General features: G+C 36.5%; 1 protein-coding gene across 1 annotated transcript in view; it reads right to left on the bottom strand.

Annotated features, from left to right (window-relative positions):
- The window catches only part of CCDC7 (coiled-coil domain containing 7), a 467,329-nt gene that overhangs the window by 41,292 nt on the left and 400,833 nt on the right, over nucleotides 1-25,204 (bottom strand). The window contains exons 38-44 of the mRNA XM_078329853.1: nucleotides 8,820-8,858; nucleotides 8,497-8,577; nucleotides 8,187-8,270; nucleotides 7,683-7,766; nucleotides 6,255-6,338; nucleotides 5,461-5,583; nucleotides 2,285-2,431 (exon numbers count right to left, since the gene is read on the bottom strand). Coding sequence (XP_078185979.1) covers nucleotides 2,285-2,431; nucleotides 5,461-5,583; nucleotides 6,255-6,338; nucleotides 7,683-7,766; nucleotides 8,187-8,270; nucleotides 8,497-8,577; nucleotides 8,820-8,858 — 642 coding nt within the window. The remainder of the gene's footprint in view (nucleotides 1-2,284; nucleotides 2,432-5,460; nucleotides 5,584-6,254; nucleotides 6,339-7,682; nucleotides 7,767-8,186; nucleotides 8,271-8,496; nucleotides 8,578-8,819; nucleotides 8,859-25,204) is intronic.

Genomic DNA, 25,204 nt, shown 5'->3' with positions numbered 1-25,204 from the left:
TGGGCACTGTGCTCACTGACTGGTGATGGGACCAGTCATATCCTCATGCAATATTCCCATGTAACAAACCTGCACATGTAACCCCTGGATCTAAAAGTAAAAAATATTAAAAAAAAATAAAGACTAGAAATTTCATAAATAAAGATGTCAGAGAATGAGTCTTTTTGCAGGACAGCAAAAAATGTGAATAATTAAAATGCAAACTTTTAGATAAGTTTTTATCTCTATATAAAAACATTTTATCATTTAATTTAAAAAGTTTATATCCCACAGTGAGAAATCTAGTGCTATGATTAAGGAGGAGATACTAGAAATACAATTGTAAAGATGTATTTTGGGCACTGCTAAAAACAAAACTATGTAATTAAAACTAGTTTCAACATCTGCTTATTTGGAGGTAGAATGCTAAGATTAAAAGCAGAATGTGAAACATTTGGATGGTAGCTTCTCAAAATCAGTGAGTGAAATTTACATTAATATGTTGACTTTCTTCAGTATATTTTTTGCACAGAAATGAAACCATTCAATACTTCCATTCCTTAAGGCAAGTGTTTGCTTGAAAAATGTTTATCTGCCATTATGTTTAGATTCAAAGGCTGAATGCTTTCATGAAATTTTTTAAAAAATTATGCTATTATAATTTTCATTCAATCCACAACAGAAGACCATTATTATTGATCTCTAATCATAAGGTATAAATATAGATAATAGATTATTCAGACAATTTATTAATTTTATTCTCCTCCTCTTTGTTTTCTTTAGGGCTTGTAATTAATATATTCATCAAATAAAAGAATTTGGCTTATAAAAGAAAACTCAAGTTATAGGAAAAACCAGAACTACATTAATGAAAAGTAGTATTGAAGGTGATATGAAGTAACAGGTGAACCCCAAATCAATTACATTTACCTAAAAGATAATGAAAGATGACTGACCCAGCTTGAGAAGCTGGCGGTGGCTCATGCCTGTAATCCCAGCACTTTGGGAAGCTGAGTTGGGCAGATCACGTGGTCAAGAGATCAAGACCATCCTGGACAACATGGTGAAACCCCGTCTCTACTAAAATTACAAAAATTAGATGGGTATGGTGGTGCATGCCTGTAGATGCAGCTACCCAGGAGGCTGACAGAGGAGAATAGCTTGAACCCAGGAGGTGGAGGTTGCAGTGAGCCAAGATTGCACCACTGCACTCCAGCCTGGAGACTCTGTCTCAAAAAAAAAAAGCTAAAAGTGTCAACCAATAAACTTCCCTTTTCGGTCCTATCATATCTTGTCAACTTTATTTTGTATCCACTGAAGCCCAGGATTTTGCTTATTATTTTAAATGTTCCTCTTTTGTTATATATAATTTCTGACCATTTTTTTCTTCTATCTCACTGGGAAAGAAGATGGATTTCACTTTCTTTGCTTACATTCACTTGCTTTCCCAGCAGCAAGTCCAAATATCTTTTCATTGTTTTCTTTTTCCTTTTATATTGTATATAGTAAAAAACTAAAGTATAGTCATCTTTCTGCATTTCCCTTTGATATTTTACTTAGAACCTATATGGATAGAAAGTGCCATGGACATTTATTTAGCACACAGAATAAATCAAAGAAAAATCATCTAAATTTTTAAAAAAGTTCAAACTCTCGGGAAGCTGAGGCAGGAGAATTGCTTGAACCTGGGAGGCAGAAGTTGCAGTGAGCCAAGATCGTGCCACTGCACTCCAGCCTGGGCAACAGAGCAACACTCCATGTCTATGAAAAAAAAAGTGTCAAACTCAATTAACTGTAGAAAATATTTAATGATGCCTCTGGAGCGACAGATAAGAATTGAATCTTAGTTCTTAGATATTAATGGAGTTAGAAGCCTAGGTATATGGTGATGAAAGGAAGGGAAAAACAAAACCTATGATATACTTTTCTTCTCACCTATCCTTATGTTATCTTTCTATTGTATGCTCTCCCTGGGATTAAATAAAAGAGGGACATATACATATAAGAAAGAGATTATAAAATAAGTTTATCTCAGTCATCCACAAAATCTATAGTAGTGAACAAGACAAGAAGGTGGAGAAAAGAAATGGAGTTCCAATTTTGTCACAATGGAGGAAGAAACATGCCAGCGACGCTACTTATCTGCTAAGAATAATCATATGTTAGATAAACTTAACTCACAGTTTACTTTCATTAATGCTTTGCTAAACTGTTATATGACTAAGCTATTACAGCTTGGTTATTTACATTTAGTTGTAGCTTTATTTTAAAAATCACATTGTATACTAAACATATTAAAAATTACCTGAAGGGAGTTGATTCAGTAAAGGAAATTTACTGTTTTTAGATAAGCTTGAACCAGCCTTATACATTCTATAAATTGCTTTTGAAGGTGCAGTCACATAGGGTGAAGGTGCAGTTGCATAGGGTGAAGTGTACTCATAAGTTTTCTCTAGAAAGATTTAGAAAACATGTTAGCTATACAATAGATGATATCTCTAATCATTTTTAATACTCACACAGTATATATGCATACAACTCAAAGCATCTATATATATAAAGCAAACATTAAAAAACCTGAAAGGATACATAGACTGCAGCAAAATAATAGCAGGGGATTTCAATATTCCCTACTGTTGAATAGGTCATCTAGATGGAAAATAAATAAACACTGACTTAAATTACACATAAGATAAAGCATATTTATCAGACAATTACACAATGTTCTAGCAAATAGTAAGAGCATACACATTCTTCTCAAGTACATATAGAACATTCTCCAGAATAGATCATACATTAGGCCACAAAAGAAGTCTTAACAATATAACATCGAAATTAAATCAAATATCTTTCCTGACAACAGTGGTATAAAATTAGATATTAGTAGGAGAATATAAAGAAACTTAATAGAGGCCAGGCGCGGTGGCTCAAGCCTGCAATCCTAGCACTTTGGGAGGCCAAGGCGGGTGGATCACAAGGTCAAGAGATCGAGACCATCCTGGTCAACATGGTGAAACCCCATCTCTACCAAAAATACAAAAAATTAGCTGGGCATGGTGGTGCATGCCTGTAATCCCAGCTACTCAGGAGGCTGAGGCAGGAGAATTGCCTGAACCCAGGAGGTGGAGGTTGCGGTGAGCCGAGATCGCGCCATTGCACTCCAGCCTGGGTAACAAGAGCGAAACTCCATCTCAAAAAAAAAAAAAGAAACTAAATAGATATTTGAAACATTAAACAATATGCTCCTGAAGAACTATTGCATCGAAAAGGAAATTAAAATATATCTACAGACAAAAGAAATTAAAACATAACGTACAAAAACTTTTGGGATGCAGCAAAAGTAATCCTAAGAGGAAAGTTTATAACATTAAATGTCTACACCATAAAAGAAGAATCAAATAAACAACCTAAAATTACACCTTAAAGTAGTAGTAAAAGCAGAATTAAGCATAAAGCTACCAGAAGAAAGAAAATAAAAATCAGAGCAGAAAGAAATAAAACAGACTAGAAATGATCAGTCATTTGTCCCAGTCTGCATTCCATTCCTCCAACATCCTGGTTCATTTATTTTTTCATGTGTTTTTTACTGAGAATATTACAATGCTATTGAATGGTGAAATAGGTGACCTTATTGTATGGATTATTGACTGCCATAATTGCCTTCCTGACTTCCCCCTTTTTGTTAATGGGAGTGTCTTCTGTGGTCTGTCCATGTCTCACCACTGTTACATTATGTGTGTGTGTGTGTGTGTGTGTGTGTGTGTCGTGAGAGACAAGTAACAGTTAAAAAAACTCTGTATCAAAAGAAGCCATATCATAGAAGCTGCCTCTGAAAATGATTATATATCACAATATAATGGTCTTTGGCACTGATGCCAAAATTAGATAAGAATTTGTGGAGTCCTGGGAAGAGCTGATTCTATTTTGCATGTGGGAGAGCCATGAATATTCCCAATCATTAGGAACACTGTGGTGGACTGATTTCAGTGATGGTCTCTGTGTTCTTGTCTATTTATATCGATGTTCTTCCATACTAACTCTGGTCTTAGTTATTGGTGAACACGACAAAAGTAAATGAATGTGAGCAGAGACTGCAAAACTACTTATGCATTGAGGCTTGTTGGAATGCTGCTCTTAGAACTTGAAGACTCCTAGCTAGTTGGCTGGATGATGAGAAACATGCAAGCAAGTTACCTCCTGGGCCAAGTATAGCCCCCAAACCACCCTTCTACACTCTGATTTATGTTACTGGATCTGGGATTCTACAAATCACATTTTTGCTTTGCAAAGTAGCTCCATGTTAAGCCATGAAATAGGGGGTGTTAAACAGAGGAAGACTGTAAATTTAAAGAAAAAAAAGACAGATTTGTTTTTCTCATTTTGTTCGGTGGGCTTTGAGAGGTTCCTGCCTCTTTTCAGTTTCTGTGAAGAACATCCCAGTATTGTTTCCTTATCCCAGAAGTAGCAATTCCTCCTATGGCAACAAACAGTTTGCATTTTTTCCCCAACATCTGCAGAGCCAGTTTTATTATTCCTCCCTGCTTAGAAACTAGCAGTAGCTGGCCAGTGCCCCCACTTCAGAAGTATCAATCCAAGGTCCTGCCTGAAGAAACAGGGACTCTAGCACTATTCAATCCATACTCTATGCAGAGTTCTCCTTCAGTTCTGGGTATGGCAACTTTTTTCTGTAATTGCTTCCTCCATGTAACCTTAGAATTCTTTTTATACTTTCAGTTACCAAGTTAACAACTTTATACTTAGTCATCTACTTTTTGCATTCTTGCTTTCTTTTTGAACAACCAGTGAAATTTCTCTTTACTGAATAGGCCCACTCTGAATAGTATTGCCTCAAACAACAGCCAGCTAATTTCTATACATGTGGGCAAATTGATAATTTGACCAAAAATGTGTAAGTTTGCCCAGCCAAGAGGATCATCAGTTATCTAAGTGGTTACTGTTTTATGCTTTAAAACTTAAAGTTTTAGGGTAGATTTGGAGTAGCAAAACACTAACAAATGCGGAAATAAAAATTAAAATAAGAGTCAGATATAATTTAGTAACTTTCAGATGAGTATAAATGAAAGCACAAAAAAACCCAGCAACCCATATTGCAGATAGTTATGCAGAGAAAAGCATTTCCCCTAAAGATTGCTGATGAAAATGTTAATTTTAATAGTCCTTTAGGAAAGCAGTCTGGAAATATCATTTAACATTAAAAATTCATGTGTACTTCAATAAGAAATCTCAATCCTAAAAAAATCAGTGCTCTTTAATAGAATGAATAAAGTATTCTTATGAAGTATCATGCTGCCAATAAAAAGAATAAATTAAAACCATTTTATTTTTAGGCTTGTAAGAATTTTCCTAAGGTATTTCTGAATAAAAGAAGTAAGATGCAATAAGAGTAAATAAAAAAGCATACTTTAAAACTATTGTAGGTAATTAGAAACTGAATTCATATCTTCATACATAATTCTTTACCTTTATTTTCAAAGGGTGATAAATTGATCACTTTTATTGGGAATTTACTTGGTGTAATTCTCCTAGTAAAGATACCTTCTTGGTGTTGTATGGACATATCTTTATGTTTAAATACATTCACATCTAAAATAAAAATTTAAAAGGAACAGTGCATGAATACTCTTGACTATTTACACACTAGTCCCCAACTCCATGTATTTCTCTTTATTTCTGCATTGGTAATTTTTCTTCCCACATTTTATTAAATGGCGACTTGTCTATTACTTAAATTTCTGTGCAGTCTCTCATCATTGTCTTTGTTCTTCATTCTGTGATAGTATCTTCCTTAATTTCAATGTTTATCCCAACTTCATTTTACTGTGACAAAATGTTCATTTCTATAATTGATCTGTAGTCTATATTTAAAAGGAAACATTTAGGATAATAGTTTTGGAGATTGGAGGTCTACACATAAGCCACTGGATCCCCTCACCCCAATTCAACCAATGTTTATTCAATTTATTTTTCATAAATCCTATTGTTGTAAAGTAACATGAATTATTATAGAAAACATTTATTGAAATAGAGAATTATAAATGTCATACTTTTAAAATCATTGTCTAGAGGTTTTAAAACTCTCTAGCTAATTTCCCATTGATAATACAAGAGTTTAACTTAATTACAAGAGAAAATTCATGAAGACATTTGCCCATGAAATATTAACATGTAGGCACTGTTGTCATTAAAGATTCATACTTAAGCCCCAGAGAAGATCACTAAACTATAAATATTAGACTTAAAATTATTATTCTTACCATAGTGAGTACTTGGTTGTGTCTTTGTCTCACCAATTGTTTTACTTGAACCAATAGCATTTGTCAAGGGTTCTATATCAGTCTCTATAGACATAAAACAGATTTCAAAACACTTTGTGAGGTAACCACTTATGTTAGATATGTATTTTAGTTCTTTTTTCTTTTGAAATTAATTTCTTTTTTTTTTCTTTGTTTTTAGAGACAGGGTCTCGTTCTGTCACTCAGGCTGGAGTGCAGTGGTGAGAACATGGCTCACTGCAGCTTCAACCTCCTGGACTCAAGTGATCCTCCAGCCTCAGCCCCTCCAAGTAGCTGAGACTATAGGCATGCACCACCACACCTGGATAATTTTTGTATTTTTGTAGAGTCAGGGTTTTGCTGTGTTGTCTTTTGAAATTTCTATCTTATTTGCTGATATTTCTATTATCTCCCTTTTCTTCCTTAAGAATAATTTCCTTTAATTCTAAGAACACACTTACAATAAGTGTTTTGAGGTTTTGTTGGCTAAATCTAATAGCTGAGACTCACAAACAGTTACTGTGGCATTCCCTTTTCCTTGGCGTAGGTCACACTTCAGTGTTCCTTTGCACATTAATAATATTTACTAAAGTTTTGACAGTTTCCATAGTATATTGTAACGTCTCCAGATACTGATTTCCTCCTCCTTTATCTGGGGCTTGTCACTGTTCTCTCCTTATTTATTTGCATAGCCATGTGACTGGGCTATTGTACTAAAGTCTCTTGTCTGTAGTGTGAAGTGCTACTGCTGCTCTCCAAGGGGCAGAGCCTTGAACATGTATCCAGTACCTTGGATTTAGAGGGCCATCTTTGAATGTGTCTCTTTACCTTATTTATCTGTTAAGCTGCCTTACCAGAGATCATCCTACCAGAGATCAAAGACAATTATATAAGTATGTAACACCCTTACACCAAGATGCAAGCCAGTAGTACAATCTCTGAATTATGTAATGCAAATAAAGTACTGTATTGCAGGTGAGATTTTATAGATTTGCCTGACATTTTCATCAAATAGAGGGAATGGATAACCAGTGAAATAATTATCTGTTACACTTCGCTTGTCATCACAGTCTTCGGCTAGCCTTTCTGCTTTTGCTAATTAAACATAACTTTCCAGAAACAAAAAGTAAGTAGAATAGCTTTGGAAATGCCTACACTGAGACTACTCTAAGACCACTGTAACACTAAATTTTTATGGATTACTTTTCAAATGGACGAGTTTTAAAACCAATACTATCTTGCTAATGTTCCACTGATAGTAAATATTAGAGTTTAATTAAAGGATATTAGTGATTTTTTCCTATGTAACACTAACATGTAGGCACTATTGTCATTAAAGGTCTATACTTAATTTAACTCAGGGAACAAATAAAGGTCACAAATATTAGACTAAAAAAATTTGTTTCTTACCCTGGTAACTCTTTAATTGTGTATTGATTGGTCCCTTTATTATATCTCTTCCAATAGCATCTTTTAAGAGTCCTTTATCAGTCTCTATAGAAATTAAACAGATTACAAAATACTTTATAAGGTAAACATTACCATACATGTGTATATGTGTGTGTTTAACGAATTATAGAAAGATATTCATGAAGAATTTTACCAATGTAATACCATGATATAGGTACCTATGTAATAACAACAAGTAGAAACTGTTGTCATTAAAGGCCTATATTTAATTTAACTCAGGGAACATAAATAGGTTACAAATATTAGACTCAAAAATTATTTTTCTTACCTTGGTGACTCTTTAATTGTGCATTGATGGTCCCTTTATGATATCTCTTCCAATAGCATTATTGCTATGGAAAACAGTATGATATAGGTTCTGTTATCATTAAAGATCTATACTTAATTTAACTCAGGGAATATAAATAAGTCTAAATATTAGACTTGAAAAATTCTTTCTCTTACCTGGGTGAGTCTTTAGTTGTGTAATGATTGGCCCTACTATTATACCTCTTCCAATAGCATCTGCCAAGAATTCCTTATAGGTCTCTATTGAAATAAAGCAGATTTAAATATATTTTATAAGGTAAACATTAGCATACCTCGTGTGTGTGTGTGTGTGTGTGTGTGTGTGTAATTATGGGAGGATATTCATGAAGAATTTTACCTGTGTAATACTAACATATAGTTACTATTGCCATTATATGTACATGCAATTTAACTCCAGGAATATAAATAAACCATAAATGTTAGTCCTGAAATTGTTTTTTATTACCTGGGTGACTTTTTAATTGTGCTTTCATTGACTCCTTCCTTATATCTCTTCCAATAGCATACAAAAAGTTCTTATCAATCTCTATAAAAATGAAACAGATTTCAATATCATTACCATACTTGTGTGTTTGTGTGTTTAATTATAGAAAGATATTCATGAATAATTTTACCTATGTAACACTTTAATATACGTACTTTTGTCATTAAAGGTCTATACTTAATTTAACTCGGAATATAAATCAGCCATAAATATTAGATGTGAAAAATTCTTTTTCTTCCCCTGGTGACCCCTTAGTTGTACATTGATTGAACCCTTTATTATACCTCTTCCAATAGTATCTGCCAAGTGTTCCTTATCAGGCTCTATAGAAATAAAACAGATATTAATATTTTGTAAGGTAAACATTAGCATATCTCTGATTGTGTGTATGTGTGTTTAATAACAGGAGGATGTTCACTTAGAATTTTACCTATGTAATACTAACATATTGGTCCTATTGTCATTAAAGCTTCATGCTTAACTCCAGGAATATAAATAAGCCATAAATATTAGTCTTGAATTTTTTTTTACCTGGGTGACTTTTAAATTGTGTTTTAATTGACCTCTTTATTATCCCTCTTCCAATAGCTCTGCCAAGAGTTCCTTACTAGTTGCTATAGAAATAAAGCAGATTTCAATATATTTTATAAAGTAAATATTTCATGTATGTGTGTTGTGTGTGCATGTGTAATACTAGTAATGAGTTTATTATAGAAGAGTCACAATATAATGTCTGATTGCAGTATCAGACATTATATTGCATCTCAAAGCAGAATTTGAAGGGCTACTGGCAATCATTTAAGCCTATTATATTGAAGTTTCAAGATGATTCATGATTTGAACATGACCACATCAAGATAATGACAAGCAGAAACTGATGCGTTATAATTCCTTAACCAGTGACTTTACCATATAATGACATCTCTTATGCAAACTAAAATTATCCTAGAAAGTTTATGATGTAATAGAACTTTAAATTTTACACCAATAGTCCTATCTACTGTGAGATATACCTGGTAAGATAAAACACATAATTTTTTTAAAAAAAGTCAATTTGCAAACCATGGTCTCTATAGTCACAGAGAGTGATTGTGGGGCAAAGTTCTTTGATTTGTTCAAAAAGACTGTATAATTTCTAAGATTTGTAACTGTAAATCAAGTATGTATCAATAATGTAAAAATAATTAGATATTTTGTGGAATGTGAAAATGTGACTTTCATATCTTCTTAAGTTTGTAGACTTTGTAACTGGGGAGGATGAAGCAGGTAAACTTGTAGTAACATCAGCATTGAGATTGCAGGACTTCACAATGGAGTTTTTATGTGATTTGAATTTTTTGCTGGATTTGAAAACTACTGACTAGGTCATACAACAGGAAAATTATATAAAAGTTATGAAAGGAGAGTTAATACTGAAAAGGGACAATTAGGATGGGTGACTTGGGTCAACTAAAGGACCTAATACTTTGTGAGAGAAAGTTGTTTATGGGAGACTATGTAACTAAAGTTGGAAACCTATAATGACCCAGACACCACAGAGTGGAAGTTTTGCTCTGAAGAAATGGCTGAGCTCTTGAATAAATGTTAAGTATTACAGGGTAACTTTTGAAGCCCAGATATACTACTAGTGAAATCTAAACCAAAGTATGGGCCAGTAGCGGCATCATTACCAAAATGAATTAAGACATATAAGAACGTATTTTCTACAAGTACACAGCTATATTTTGTTAACATAAACAGATCTATAGAAATATAAAAATAGGGAATATGAGCAGTAATATTTTAGCCTCTCTGATGATTAGTCCAACTAGTACACATAAGAAGGAATGGTTCATTTCAAGTCAGTATGCAAAGATTCTTAGATAAACAGGGAGGCAAAAAGAAGACCATTTTAGGGGAGATATGGTTAAGCATTTAGGAAGAGAATCTATGTGCTAAAATAATTTACAATCTAGTAACATTCATAAGTTTCCTCCCTCACAGTATCCTCTCATTGCTTTAATTCTTTTAAAATATGATTCTGCCTGGAATTCACTGAGATATTTTTATAAAACAACAAACATACCCTGTGATATGCCTATGTAAAATGCTCAATGGTTTTTAAGATGTAGACATATTTGTGTAGCTCTGAATAGCCAATTTTAGATTCTCCTTCAGTTTATAGTAATCAAATTCCAGTGAGGTACAGAAATATTACACCCATATAGCATTACTCCTTCTTCAACATTTTTGTGCTACTATTATGTGTATTGCAACTATACACATTAAATACATTGTTATAATTATTTATGTAATACTGTGCCTTTTAATTAAGCTAAGAAAGAAAAGCAAGTACATATAGTGTTTACTATACTAACAAATGCAAATAAATATATATATTCGCATTTATTCCTGTGGATTTGAGTTGCCATCCAGTGTTATTTTATTGTATTTTTGCATATTTTGGATAACAGTCCTTTATTATGTCTCTTTTGCAAATATTTTCTCCCCCCACCTGTGGCTTGCCTTTTCATTCTCTTGCAGAGCAGAAATTTACAAGTTTCACGTAGTCCAGTTTTTTCTTTTATGAATAGTGCCTTTGGTGTTACATCTAAAACATCATCACCAAACCCAAGGTCATCTAGATTTTCTCCTAGGAGTATTATAGTTTTGTATTTATGTGTGTATTCTATTTTAAGTTAATTTTTATGTAGGGTATAAGGTGTTGCTGTGTGGACTTTTTCGCCTGTGGATCTGTCTTTTAGCTTTTAAAGGAAAAGCGAAAATAGATATTGTTAGGTACCTGGGTTAAATGAGTTACTGAAGGGAAGATTTAGATTTGTCCCAGAGTCTCCTAGCAGCCTGGGCAAAAGAGAAATATTTTGGTTGATGCAGTTTTTAAAAGTTTTTATTTTTTTATTTTAGTAGGTTTTGGGGGAACAGGTAGTGTTTTGTTACATGAATAAGTTCTTTACTGTTGACTGGTGAGATTTTGGGGCACCCATCACCTGAGCAGTGTACACTGCACCTAATGTGTAGTCTTTTATCCCTTGCCACTCCCTACGATTTCCTCCAAGTCCCCAAAGTCCAACATATCATTCTTATGCCTTTGTGTCCCCATAGCTTAGCTCCCACATGATTGAGAACATACAATGTTTGGCTTTCCATTCCTGAGTTATTTCACTTAGAATAATAGTCTCCAATTACATTCAGGTTGCTGTGAATGCCTTTTGTTTTTTCTTTTTATTTTACTTTAAGTTCTCGGGTACATGTGCAGATCTTGCAGGACTGTTACGTAGGTATACATATGCCATGGTGGTTTGTTGCCTCCATCCCCCCATCACCTACGTTAGGTATTTCTCTTAATGTTATCCCTCTCCAACCTCCCCACACCCTGCTATCCCTCTCCTAGTCCCCATACCCCCAAACACACCTCAGTGTGTGATGTTCCCCTCCCTGTGTCCATGTGTTCTCATTATTCAACACCCACTTATGAGTGAGAACATGCAATGTTTGGTTTTCTGTTCTTGTGTTTGCTGAGAATGATGGTTTCCACATACATCCATGTCCTTGCAAGGGACATCAACTCATCCTTTTTAATGGCTGAAAAGTATTACATGGTGTTTATGTGCCACATTTTCTATATCCAGTCTAACATTAATGGGCATTTGGGTTGGTTCCAAGTCTTTTTTGTCTCTATTTGTAGACAACGTGATTGTATATTTAGAAGACCCCATAGTCTCGGCCCAGAATCTCCTTAAAATGATAAGCAACTTCAGCAAAGTCTCAGATACAAAATCAATGTGCAAAAATTACACGCATTCCTGTATACCAATAACAGACAAACAGAGAGCCAAATCATGAGCAAACCAAACCACTCACAATTGCTATAAAGAGAATTAAATACCTAGGAATACAACTAACAAAGGACCTGAAGGACATCTTCAAGGAAAACTACAAACCACTGCTCAAGGAAATAAGAGAGGACACAAACAGATGGAAAAACATTCCATGTTCATGGTTAGGAAGAATGAATATTGTGGAAATGACCATACTGCCCAAAGTAATTTATAGATTCAATTCTATCCCCATCAAATTACCATTGACCTTCTTCACAGAACTGGAAAAAAACACCTTAAACTTCATATTGAACCAAAAAAGAGCCCATATAGCTAAGACAATCATAAGCAAAAAGAGCAAAGCTGGAGGCATCATGCTACCTGACTTCAAACTATACTATAAGGCTACAGTAATTATAACAGCATGGTACTGGTACCAAAAGAGAGATATAGACCAATGAAACAAAACAGAGGCCTCAGAAGTAATGCAACACAACTACAGCCATCTGATCTTTGACAAACCAGACAAAAACTAGCAATGGGGAAAGGAGTCCCTGTTTAACAAATGGTGTTGGGACAGCTGGCTAGCCATGTGCAGAAAGCTGAAACTGGATTCCTTCCTTACACCTTATACAAAAATTAACTCCAGATAGATTAAAGATTTAAACATAAGACCTAACACCATAAAAGCCATAGAAGAAAACCTAGGCAACACCATTCAGGACATAGGCATAGACAAGGGCTTCATGACTGAAACACCAGAAACAATGGCAACAAAAGCCCAAATAGACAAATGGGATCAATTAAGAGCTTTTGCACAGCAAAAGAAACAATCATTAGAGTGAATCAGTAACCAACAGAATGGGAAAAATGTTTTGCAAGCTACTCATCTGACAAAGGGCTAATATCCATAATCTACAAAGAACTAAAATATACAAGAAAAAAGCAAACAACCCCATAAAAAAATTGGTGAAAGATATGAACAAACACTTTTCAAAAGAAGACATTTCTGCAGCCAACAAACATATAAACATATGCTTATTATCACTGGTTATTAGAGAAATGCAAATCAAAACCACATTGAGATACCATCTCTCACCAGTTAGAATGCCAATCATTAAAAAATCTGAAGACCACAGATGCTGGAGAGGATGTGGAGAAATAGGAACAATTTTACACTGTTGGTGGGAGTGTAAATTAGTTCAACCATTGTGAAAGACAGTGTGGTGATTCCTCAAGGATCTAGAACTAGAAGTATCATTTGACCCAGCAATCCCCTTACTGGGTATATACCCAAAGGATTATAAATCATTCTCTATTTATAAAGACACATGCACACATATGTTCATTGAAGCACTGTTTACAATAGTTTCCTGGAGTTTCGGGTACATTGCTTCTTCATTCTCATTGGTTTTGAAGAACATATTTATGCCTTCATTTTGTTGTTTATCCAGTAGTCACTAAGGAGCAGGCTGTTCTGTTTCCATGTAGTTGTGCAGTTTTGAGTGAGGTTTTTTTTTTTTTTTTTGAGACAGAGTCTCATTCTGTCACCAGGTGCCAGGCTGGAGGGCAGTGGCATGATCTCCACTCACTGCAAACTCCACCTCCCAGGTTCAAACAATTCTCCTGCCTTAGCCTCCCAAGCAGCTGGGACTACAGACACACGCCACCACGCCCAGCTAATTTTTTATATTTTAGTAGAGACGGGGTTTTACTATGTTAGCCAGAATGGTGTTGATCTCTTCACCTTGTGATCCGCCCGCCTTGGCCTCCCAAAGTGCTGGGATTACAGGCGTGAGCCACCCCGTCCGGCCTTGAATGTGGTTTTTAATCCTGAGTTCTACTTTGATTGTACTGTAGCCTGAGAGACTTTTGCATTTGCTGAGGAGTGATTTACTTCCAACTATGTGGTCAATTTTAGAGTAAGTGAGATGTGGTGCTGAGAAGAATGTATAGTATGTGGCTTTGGGGTGGAGAGTTCTGTAGATGTTTATTAGGTTCTCTTGGTCCAGATCTAAGTTCAAGTCCTGGATATCCTTGTTAATTTTCTGTCTCATTGATCTGTCTAATATTGACAGTGGACTGTTAAAGTCTCCCATTATTATTGTATGGGAGTCTACATCTCTTTGTAGGTTGTTAAGAAGAACTTGCTTTATGTATCTGGGTGTTCCTGTATTGGGTGCATATATATTTAGGATAGTTAGTTCTTCTTGTTGCATTGATCCTTTTACTATTATGTAATGCCCTTTGTCTCTTTTGATCTTTGTTGGTTTGAAGTCCATTGTATCAGAGACTAGGATTGCAACCCCTGCTTTTTTCTTTCTTTCTTTTTTTCTCTCCATTTGCATGGTAAATCTTCCTCCATCCCTTTATTTTTGAGTCTATGTATGTCTCTGCATGTGAGATGAGTCTCCTGAATACAGCACACTTATGAGTCCTTGATTTTTTATCCAATATGAGAGTCTACGTTTTTTGATTTTTTTTATCCAATATGCCAGTCTGCGTTTTTTGATTGGGGCATTTAGCCCATTTACATTTCAGGTTAATATTGTTATGTGTGAATTTGATCCTGCCATTTTGATACTAGCTGGTTGTTTTGCCTGTTAGTTTATGCACTTTCTTCATTGTGTTGATGATCTTTACTATTTGGTACGTTTTTGCAGTGGCTGGTACTGGTTGTTCCTTCCCATGTTTAGTACTTCTTTCAGATGCTTCTGCAAGGCAGGCTTAGTGGTGACAAAATCTCTCAGGAATTACTTGTCCATAAAGGATTTTATTTCTCCTTCACTTATGAAGCTTAGTTTGGCTGGATATGAAATTCTGGGTTGAAAGTTCTTTTCTTTAAGGTTGTTGAATATTGGCCCTCATGCTCTTCTGGCTTGTAGGGTTTCTGCTGAGAGATCCACTGTGAGTCTGATGGGCTTCCCTTTGTGGGTAACCTGACCTTTCTCTCTGGCTGCCCTGAGCATTTTTTCCTTCATTTCAACCCTGATGAATCTGACGATTATGTGCCTTGGGGTTGCTCTTCTTGAGGAATATCTTTGTTGTGTTCTCTGTATTTCCTATATTTGAATGTTGGCCTGCCTTCCTAGGTTGGGGAAGTTATCCTGGATAATATCCTGAAGAATGTTTTCCAGCTTGGATTTATTCTCCCCATCACATTCAGGTACACCAACCAAATGTAGATTAGGTCTTTTCACAGATTCCCTGTTTCTTGGAGAATTTTTTCATTTCTTTTAACTCTTTTTTTCTCTAATTTTGTCTTCTTGTTTTATTTCATTGATTTGGTCTTCAGTCTCTCATATCCTTTCTTCTGCTTGATCGATTGAGCTATTCAAACTTGTGTGTGCTTCTCGTGCTGTGTTTTTCACTTCCATCAAGTCATTTATGTTATTTTCTAAGTTGGTTATTCTAGTTAGCACTTTGTTTAATTTTTTCAAGGTTCTTAGTTTCTTTGCATTGGATTAGACCATGTTTCTTAGGTTCAGAGAAGTTTCTTATTATCCACTTTCTGAAGCCTGCTCTGTCAATTCATCAGACTCATTCTCCATCCAGCTTTGTTCTCTTGCTGGCAAGGAGTTGTGATCCCTTGGAAGAGGAGAGACATTCTAGTTTTCAGTGATTTCAGCCTTCCCCCTATGGAGCTTGAGGGTCCTGGGTCAAGCTCAAATTGCTGCATTGGCTGTGAAACTTTCAAGCCAGTGCATTTCATATTGCTGGTCCTGTGGGGGTGGGACCTGCTGAGGCAGATCACCTGGCTCCCTGCCTTCAGCCCCCTCTTTTTGAGGGATATGTGCAGCTCTGTCTTGCAGGTCTTCCAGGTACCAGTTAAAATGGCTGCCCATATTTGTGTGGGTTTTTGTGCTGGAAACAGTGATTTTCACCCAGTGGGAATCTACTGGTCTGTGGGTCGTAAAGACCATAGGAGAAGTGCAGTATCTGAACCAGAGTGCAAGAGTGGCTGGAGAAGCCTCCAGTGGCCTCCATCGGGTAGGAGGGGGATCCTCCAGTTTGCTGCACTTCCCAGGTGAGGCAGCACCACACCCTGCCTTGGCTTGCCCCCCTTGGGCTATACCTACTGTCCAACTAGTCCCATTGAGATGCACCTGATACCTCAGTTGGAAATGCAGCAATCACTCTCCCTCTGTGTCACTCTCCTTGGGAACTGCACTCTGGAGCTGTTCCTATTTGGCCACCTTGGCAGAGCTCCAAATTGTTTATATTTTGTTTCTTTTAATGACAAAGTTGTATTCCATGGTATGTATGTGTATATATATATATATCACATTTTCTTTATCCACCACATTTTCTTTATCCACTCATTGACTGATGGGCATTTGGGCTGATTCCATATAACATATGTGTGCAAGTATCTTTTGTATAATGATTTCCTTTTCTCTGGGTAGATACCTAGTAGTGGGATTGCTGGATCAAAGGGTAGATCTACTTTTAGTTGTTACTGTTTTCCATAGTGGTTGTACTAGTTTACACTGTTTTCCATAGTGGTTGTACTAGTTTACATTCCCTCCAACCATGTAAAAATGTTTCCTTTTCACTACATCCATGCCAACATCTATTATTTTCTGATTATGGCCATTCTTGCAGGAATGAGGTGGTATCACATTGTGATTTTGATTTGCATTTCCCTGATAATTAGTGATGTTGAGCTTTTTTCCATATGCTTGTGGGCCATTTGCATATACCATGCACATCTTATTTTGTGAATTGTCTTTGCATGTCCTTGGCTTGCTTTCTGATGGAATTACTTGTTTTGTTCTTGCTAATTTGTTTTAGTTCCTTGTAGATTCTGAATATTAGTCCTTTGCCAGATATATAGATTGTGAGGATTTTCTCCCATGCTGTGGGTTGTCTCTTTACTCTGCTGATTATTTCTTTTGTTATGCAGAAGCTTTTTAATTTACTTAAGTCTAATCTATTTACTTTTTTTTTTTTTTTTTTTTTTTGCATTTACTTTTAGGTTCTTGGTCATGAAGTCTTTGCCTAAGCCAATGTCTAGAAGAGTTTTTCTGATGTTATCGTCTAGAATCTTTATGGTTTCAGGCCTTATATTTAAGTCTTTGATCCATCTTGAGTTGATTCTGGTATAAAGTGAAACATGAGGATTGAGATGTCCTCATTGTCCTATATTAGGCTTGCCAACTATCCCAGCACCATTTGTTGAACAGGGTATTCTTTCCCCACTTTATGTTTTTCTTTGCTTCGTCAAAGATCAGTTGATTATGAGTAATTGGCATTATTTCTGGTTCTCCATTCTGTACCTTTGGTCTATATAGCTATTTTTATACTAGTACCACGCTGTTTTGGTGACTATAGCCTTACAGTATAGTCTGAAGTTGGGTGATGTGATGCCTCTAGATTTCTTTTGGTTTAGTTTTGCTTTGTCTATGTGGGCTCTTTTTTGGTTCCATGTGAATTTTAGAATTGTTTTTTCTAGTTCTGTGAAGAATATGGTTGTATTTTGATGGGAATTGCACTAAATTTGTAGATTGCTTTTAGCAGTATGGTCATTTGTATCATTTGTGATTTCTTTCAGCAGTGTTTTGTAGTTTTCACTGTAGAGGTCTTTCATGTCCTTGGTTAAGTATATTCCTATGGTTGGTTTGTTTGTTTGTTTTTCCAGCTATTGTGAAAAAAGTTGAGTTCTTGATTTGATATTCTCAGTTTGCTCACTGTTGGTGTAGAGCAGCACTGCTTATTTGTGTACATTAACTTTGTATCCTGAAACTGTTGAATTTATTTATGAGCTCCAGGAGTTTTTTGGCTGTTTCTTTAGTTTTTTTCTAGGTACATGATATCATCATCAGCAAACAGTGACAGTTTGACTTCCTCTTTACCAATCTGGGTGCCCTTTATTTTTTTCTCTTGTCTGATTGCTCTGGCTAGGACTTCCAGTATTATGTTGATTAGAAATGGTAAGAGACATCCTTGTCTTGCTCCAGTTCTCAGGGGGAATGCTTTCAACTTTTCCCCATTCATTATAATGTTGGCTCTGGGTTTGTCATAGATGGCTTTTATTACCTTAAATTATGTCCTTTTTATGCCAATTTTGCTGAGGGTTTTAATCATAAAGCGATGCTAAATTTTGTCAAATGTTTCTTCTGCATCTATTGAGATGATCATGTGATTTTGTTTTTAAGTCTGTTTATGTGATGTATCACATTTATTGACTTGCATATGTTAAAGCATCCCTGCATTCCTGGCATGAAACCCACTAGATCATGGTGGATTATGTTTTTGATATGCTCTTGGATTTGGTTTGCTAGTATTCCATTGAGGATTTTTGCCTCTGTGTTGATCAGGGATATTGGCCTGTAGTTTCTGTTGTTGTTGTTATGTCCTTTTCTGGTTTTGGTATTAGGGTGATACTGGCTTCATAGAATTATGCAGGGAGGATTCCCTCTTTCTGTATTATTATTATTATTATTATTATTATTATTATTATTTTGAAATAATGTCAATAGAATTGGTACCAATTTTTCTTCGAATGCCAGATAGAGTTCCACTGTGAATCCATTTGGTCCTAAACTTTTTTTTATTGGCAATTTTAAAATTACCATTTCAATCTTGCTACTTGCTATTGGTCTGTTCATAGATTCTATACCTTCCTGGCTTAATCTAGGAGGATTGTATATGTACAGGAATTTATCTATCTTCTCTAGGTTTTCTAGTTTATGTGGGTAAATGTGTTCAGAGTAGCTTTGAATAATGTTTTGTATTTCTGTTGTATCAGTCATAATATCTCCTGTTTTGTTCCTAATTGAGCTTCTTTGGAGCTTCTTTCTTGTTTTCTTGGTTAGTCTTGCTAATTGTCTATCAATTTTATTTATCTTTTTAAATAATAAGCTTTTTGTTTTATTTATCTTTTGTGTTTTTTTTTCATTCTCATTTAGTTCTGCTCTGATCTTTGTTATTTCTTTTCTTCTGCTGGGTTTGGGTTTGGAATGCTCTTGTTTCTTTAGTTCCATGAGGTGTGACCTTAGATTGTCTATTCATGCTCTTCCAGACTTTTTGATTTAGACATTTAATGCTATGAACTTTCCTCTTAGCAATGCTTTTGCTATATTCCAGAGATTTCAATAGGTTGCGCCACTATTATCATTCAATTCAAAGAATTTTTAAATTTCTATCTTGATTTCACTGTTGATCCAATGAACATTCAGAAGCAGGCTATCTGATTTCCATGTATTTACTTGGTTTTGAGGGTTCCTTTTGGAGTTGACTTTTTATTTTATTCCACTGTGGTCTGAGAGAGTACTTGATATAATTTCAATTTTCTTCAATTTACTGACACTTTTTTTGTAGCCTGTTGTATGGTCTACCTTGGAGAATGTTCCATGTGCTGATAAATAGAATGTATATTCTGCATTTGTTAAGTAGAATGTTCTGTAGATATCTGTTAAGTCCATTTTTTTCTTTTTTTTTTTTGAGATGGAGTTTCGCTCGTTACCCAGGCTGGAGTGCAACGGCACAATCTCGGCTCACCGCAACCTCTGCCTCCCGGGTTCAAGCAATTCTCCTGCCTCAGCCTCCCATGTAGGTGGGACTACAGGCACGCACCACCACGCCCAGCTAATTTTTGTATTTTTAGTAGAGATGGGGTTTCATCTTGTTGACCAGGATGGTCTTGATCTCTTGACCTCATGAGCCACCCACCTCAGCCTCCCAAAGTGCTGGGATTATAGGCGTGAGCCACCACACCTGGCCAAGTCCATGTGTTATAGGGTAGAGTTCAAGTTCATTCTTTCTTTGTTGACTTTCTGTCTTGATTACTAGTCTTGTGCTATCAGCAGAGTATTAAAATCCCACACTATTATTGTGTTATCTCATTTCCTAAGTCTAGTAGTAATTGTTTTTATAAACTTGGTATCTCCAGTGTTAGGTGCATATATATTTAGAATTGTGATATTTTCCTGTTGGACTAGTTCTTTTATCATTCTATAATGTCTCTCTTTGTCATTTTTAACTGCTGTTGCTTTAAGGTTTGTTTTTCTGATATAAGAACAGCTACTCCTGCTTGCTTTTGGTGTCCATTTTTACAGAATATCTTTTTCCACACCTTTACCTTAAGTTTATGTGAGTCCTTGTAAGTTCAGTCACCTGAAGATAACAGAAACTTGGTTGGTGAATTCTTATCTATTCCACAATTCTCTATCCTTTAAGTGGAGCATTTAGGCCATTTATATTTAATGTTAGTATTGAGATGTGAGGTAATACTTCATTCATTGTACCATTTGTAGTCTGAATATCTTGTTTTTCTTCTCCACTGTGTTAATGTTATATGGGTCCTGTGAGATTTATGCTTTAAGGAGATTCTATTTTGGTGTATTTTGAGAGTTGGTTTCAAGATTTAGAGCTCCTTTTAGCTGTTCTTGTAGTGCTGGCTAGGTAGTGGCAAATTCTCTCAGCATTTGCTTTTCTTGAAAAGATTGTACCTTTCCTTCATTTATGAAGCTCAGTTTCACTGGATACAAAATTTATGGCTGATAATTGTTTTGTTTAAGGAAGGTAAAAATAGATCCCCAATCCCTTTTAACTTGTAGGGTTTCTGTTGAGATGCCTGCTGTTAATCTGACAGGTGTTCCTTTATAAATTACCTGATGTTTTTGCCTCACAGGTCTTAGGATTCTTTCCTTTATCTTGACTTTAGATAACCTGATGACTATATGCCTACATCATGAGATTTTTGTGATGAATTTCCCAGGTGTTCTTTGAGTTTGTTATGTTTAGATGTCTAGATCTCTAGCAAGGTTAGAGAAGTTTTTCTTAATTATTCTCTCAAATATATTTTCCAAACTTTTATATTTATCTTCTTCTCAGAAACTCCAATTATTCTCAGGTTTAGACTGTTGGATACAATAAGTTCTAAACTTCTCATCAAAGAATCAGTAGGTCAGTATATTCACTTCTTTGTTCTGCATTTTCAAGTTTAACTTCCATGTAATTTCAGTAAACAACCTTTTCCACTGGTTCTAACCAGTAGTTCTCAACTTTCCCCCTGTTCCCCTGCTCCATCCTGACTCATCCTGGTTATCTGTTCCAGTCACCTGCTCTTTCATGACTCATCCTGGTCACCTGCTTTGACCTGAGTCACTTCTGGTAACGTGCTCTGATCTGAGTCACCATTAGTTACTTGTTCCATAACCATTTTTCCTGCCAAACCACTCACTCTGCCACTCTGGCTCATACCCCTTCTCTCTTTATAGTAGCCACTCAGAATTAGCTTAGACTGTGTGGTATAACCCTAACAAATAGGAACACAATACAGCAGTGGGGGCTGCATCAGGGATAAGAACCTCTTCCTCTCCCCGTTCAGGTGTGCTTTGCCATTGCTACATCCATGAGATGCACCCTTCTATAGAAGTAAATTGCCTTGCTGAGAGAATTTATATTTGAGTGCCATTTCTTTTGAGTCATTGAAATTTTACATATAACAACCTGGTGGCTCGAAAAGGAAAAAGCCATTCTCCTCTGGGTGGTTTCAAGTCCTCTCTTGTGAGGAGAAATGTCTCACTGCTTCATTGCAGCAGCCTTAAGGGTAAGGGATCCAGACCCACGTGGTGTGATGAACAGCCCAGACCCTCAGCAATGAGGGAAAAAAAGGCCTACAAATACCACAACAACCAGGCAACTCTGTGCACAGACCAAGGAAAAGATGCTGTGGAAGCTGAGCTGATAAAGTGTTTCCCTGGTGGTTGGGACCATGGTAAGAAAAGCCCTGGGGGGTGGACAGTAAAGTATTCCTTGGTTGGTACATACCAAGGCAAGAAAATCTGCAGGGGTGTGTGAAGTATTCCTTGGTTGGGGTGGCTTGGAAGTTAAAAGAAGTGAGACATCTCCATTAGAGGGGATTAAACCCCACACAAACCTCCAACAGTAGAGAGGTGAAAATTTTCCAGTAGGGGAAAATTGGGCCTTACCCAAAAGGCAAGAAATTTCCAGTAAGAGAAATTGAACCCTACCCTAAAACCATCAAGATGGGGAATACCCCAAGTGAGACAGGGAGCAAGAAGGATAAAAATGGTAACAAGGATATCACCTTTGATAGTCCCCTAGGTTTCATGTTAAAATACTGGAAGGATAATAAAATGACTAAGCATAAGAAAAAGAATCACATGATAAGTACTGCTGTTTTATTTGGATTCAGGGATCCATCCTCAAACCCTCAATCTTCTGGCCAAAGTTTGGGTAGAATGAGAATGTAATGTGTCTAATCCAATATATTAATGATAAAAGTCCAGTGTCTCAAGAAGAACTGGACCATGCTCTATGTTGGAGGCAGAAACCTATCTGCCCCTTTCCCTTAAAAACAAATAGGGAATAATCCAATTTGGTACCTAAAACTGAAAAGTCACAAGAGCCAGTTCCCATGCCTAAAGACTCCAGTACATGGGATCCCCTAGATTATCTTTTCCCTCTCAGTGTCCCCTATCCTTCCCCTCAGGCAGCCACTGCTACCTCAGATCTCATACTAAATCCTTCCTTTCTCACGTTATCCTTTTTCCTTTTAACCCTGACTCTTGGGAATTACCATCCCATGAACCTGTTCCCTCCTAACCTAAACAACCCTCTCTAAAAGAACTCCAGCATGAGGTAGAACAATGTAAAGAAGATTTTCAGAATTTCCATTTTCCTCCACACCTAAAGAGTCAGCCCTGACTCTCTTCCCCTTTGAAAGAGGTACCACAAACAGGGGGAGCCATTGGCTTTGTAAATATTCCTTTAACCAGTTCAGAGTCCGGAATTCAAAAAAGGAGCTTTAGCCACTAACAAATGACGCTTATGGAGTGGCACATCAAATTGTTCAGTTCTTAGGACCTCAGTTATACACTTGGGGCAAGTTAATGTCCATCTTGGGCATCCTCTTTTCAGGGAAAGAAAGAAGTATGATTCGTACGGATGCTATGGCAGTTTGGGAACACAAACATACTCCCGGTCAAAATGTTCCTAATGCAAACCGGAAATTTCTTGCCTGAGACCCTGGTGGGACAATAACAATACTGATCACTGGGAAAACATGCAGGACCTAAGGGAGATGATAACAAAAGGAATTCTGGAATCAGTACCCCCAACCCAAAATTTTTCTAAAGCATTTGATATACAACAGAAAAAGGATGAAGGGCCTAAGAGTTTCCTAGACAGACTGAGGGAGCAATATGTAGGCCTCAGTTTGGATGATCCCTTTGGGCAAGGAATGTTGAAACTCCAATTTGTCACTTAAAGTTGGCCAGACATTTCAAAAAAATTACAAAAGATAGAAAATTGGGAAGACCATCTCCTAAGGGAGCTTCTCAGGGAAGCTCAGAAGGTATATATGAGGAGAGACAAAGAAAAGCAAAAACAGAAGACAAAACTTATATTATTCACCTTCCAACAGACGGCTCCAAACCCATATACTTCTAAACGGAGCTTCCAGGGAGCCAGAAACTATAAAGGGTACAAACCCTCCTTTAAGGACCCCAGCCTCCATCTGGAGGACCAAGGCCCTCATTTACCAGACACCCTAAAGAGTATGGGGGAGCAGGATCAAAGAATCTCAGACTAGGAGGGAGGAAGAGGAAGGGCAAGATAGGTGCTATAAATGTGGAAGAACAGGTCACTTCAAGAGAGAATGTCCCAAACTAAGAAAGGAGAAAGCAGCCCTTCCACTCATGACTTTCAAGGAAGAGTGGAGGGGTCAGGGGTTCTGTCTCTTTTATCTTGAGTCCCACCAGGAGCCCTTGATAAATTTAGAGCTTATCACCTTTTTAGTCGATTCAGGGGCCGCTCGTTCCTCTGTTTGTTTCCCCCTGTCTAATGTTGTCTGCTCCTCAGAAAAACCTTTAGTCTCTGAGGTAAAAAGTGAAGGATTTAAAACAAAAATTTTAGAAAGCACAGAAGTCAGATATCAAGATCACTTAGCTCATATTCAGTTCTTGTTAATCCCTGAAGCAGGGACTAATTTATTGGGGATGGATTTAATGTTAAAGTTATGCATAGGTCTACAAGTTAGCCCAAGAGGATCCCTCACCTCATTAAATCTACTCACCACTGCAGGTAAAAAATAATTAATCCTAATGTCTGTTCCAAAGAAGGGAACTGAGGAAACTCTGAGTCCCTCCAATCCACATCAAGCTAAAAACCCCTAGAGAAGTAGTTAGAAGGAAGCAATACCCTATTCCCCTAGAGCACAGCATAGGGATGAAACCTATAATTGAAGGCCTTTTTAAAGATGGGCTTCTCAAGCCCTGTATGTCCCCTTATAACATCCCAATATTGCCAGTCAAGAAATCAGATGGGTCATACCAGCTGGCACAGGACCTTATGGCTATCAACAAAATAGTCCAGACTATCCATCCTGTTGTCCCCAATCCTTACACCATTCTCAGCAAGATTCCATATAATCATCAATGGTTTACTGTAATTGATTTGAAGGATGCTTTTTGGGCATGTCCCCTGGCTGAAGAAAGCTGTGATATATTTGCTTTTGAGTGGGAGGATTCCCATTCAGGGTGGAAACAACAATACTGATGGAAAGTCTTGCCCCAAGGGTTCACAGACTCCCCTAATTTTTTTGGCCAAATTTTATGACAAGTATTAGAAAAAGTTGTCATCCCAGAGCAAATATGCCTTCTCCAGTACAATGATCTTTTATCTGGTGAAGATATAAAAAAGGTAACTGACTTCTCTACACATATTCTTAATGATTATCAGTTTGAGGGGCCTCAAGTCTCAAGAAAACTTCAGTATGTAGAGCCTGAAGTTAAATATTTAGGCCACTTAATAAGTGAAGACAAGTGAAGAATAGGGCATGAATGAGTTGAGGGACTCGTGCCCTTCCCTTGCCTCAAACT

Source organism: Callithrix jacchus, chromosome 7 (assembly GCF_049354715.1).
Source record: "Callithrix jacchus isolate 240 chromosome 7, calJac240_pri, whole genome shotgun sequence".
In the NCBI taxonomy this organism is placed as follows: Eukaryota; Metazoa; Chordata; class Mammalia; order Primates; family Cebidae; genus Callithrix; species Callithrix jacchus.
Note: the sequence above shows the minus strand (reverse complement) of the source record. Positions and strands in the feature narration are given on the sequence as shown.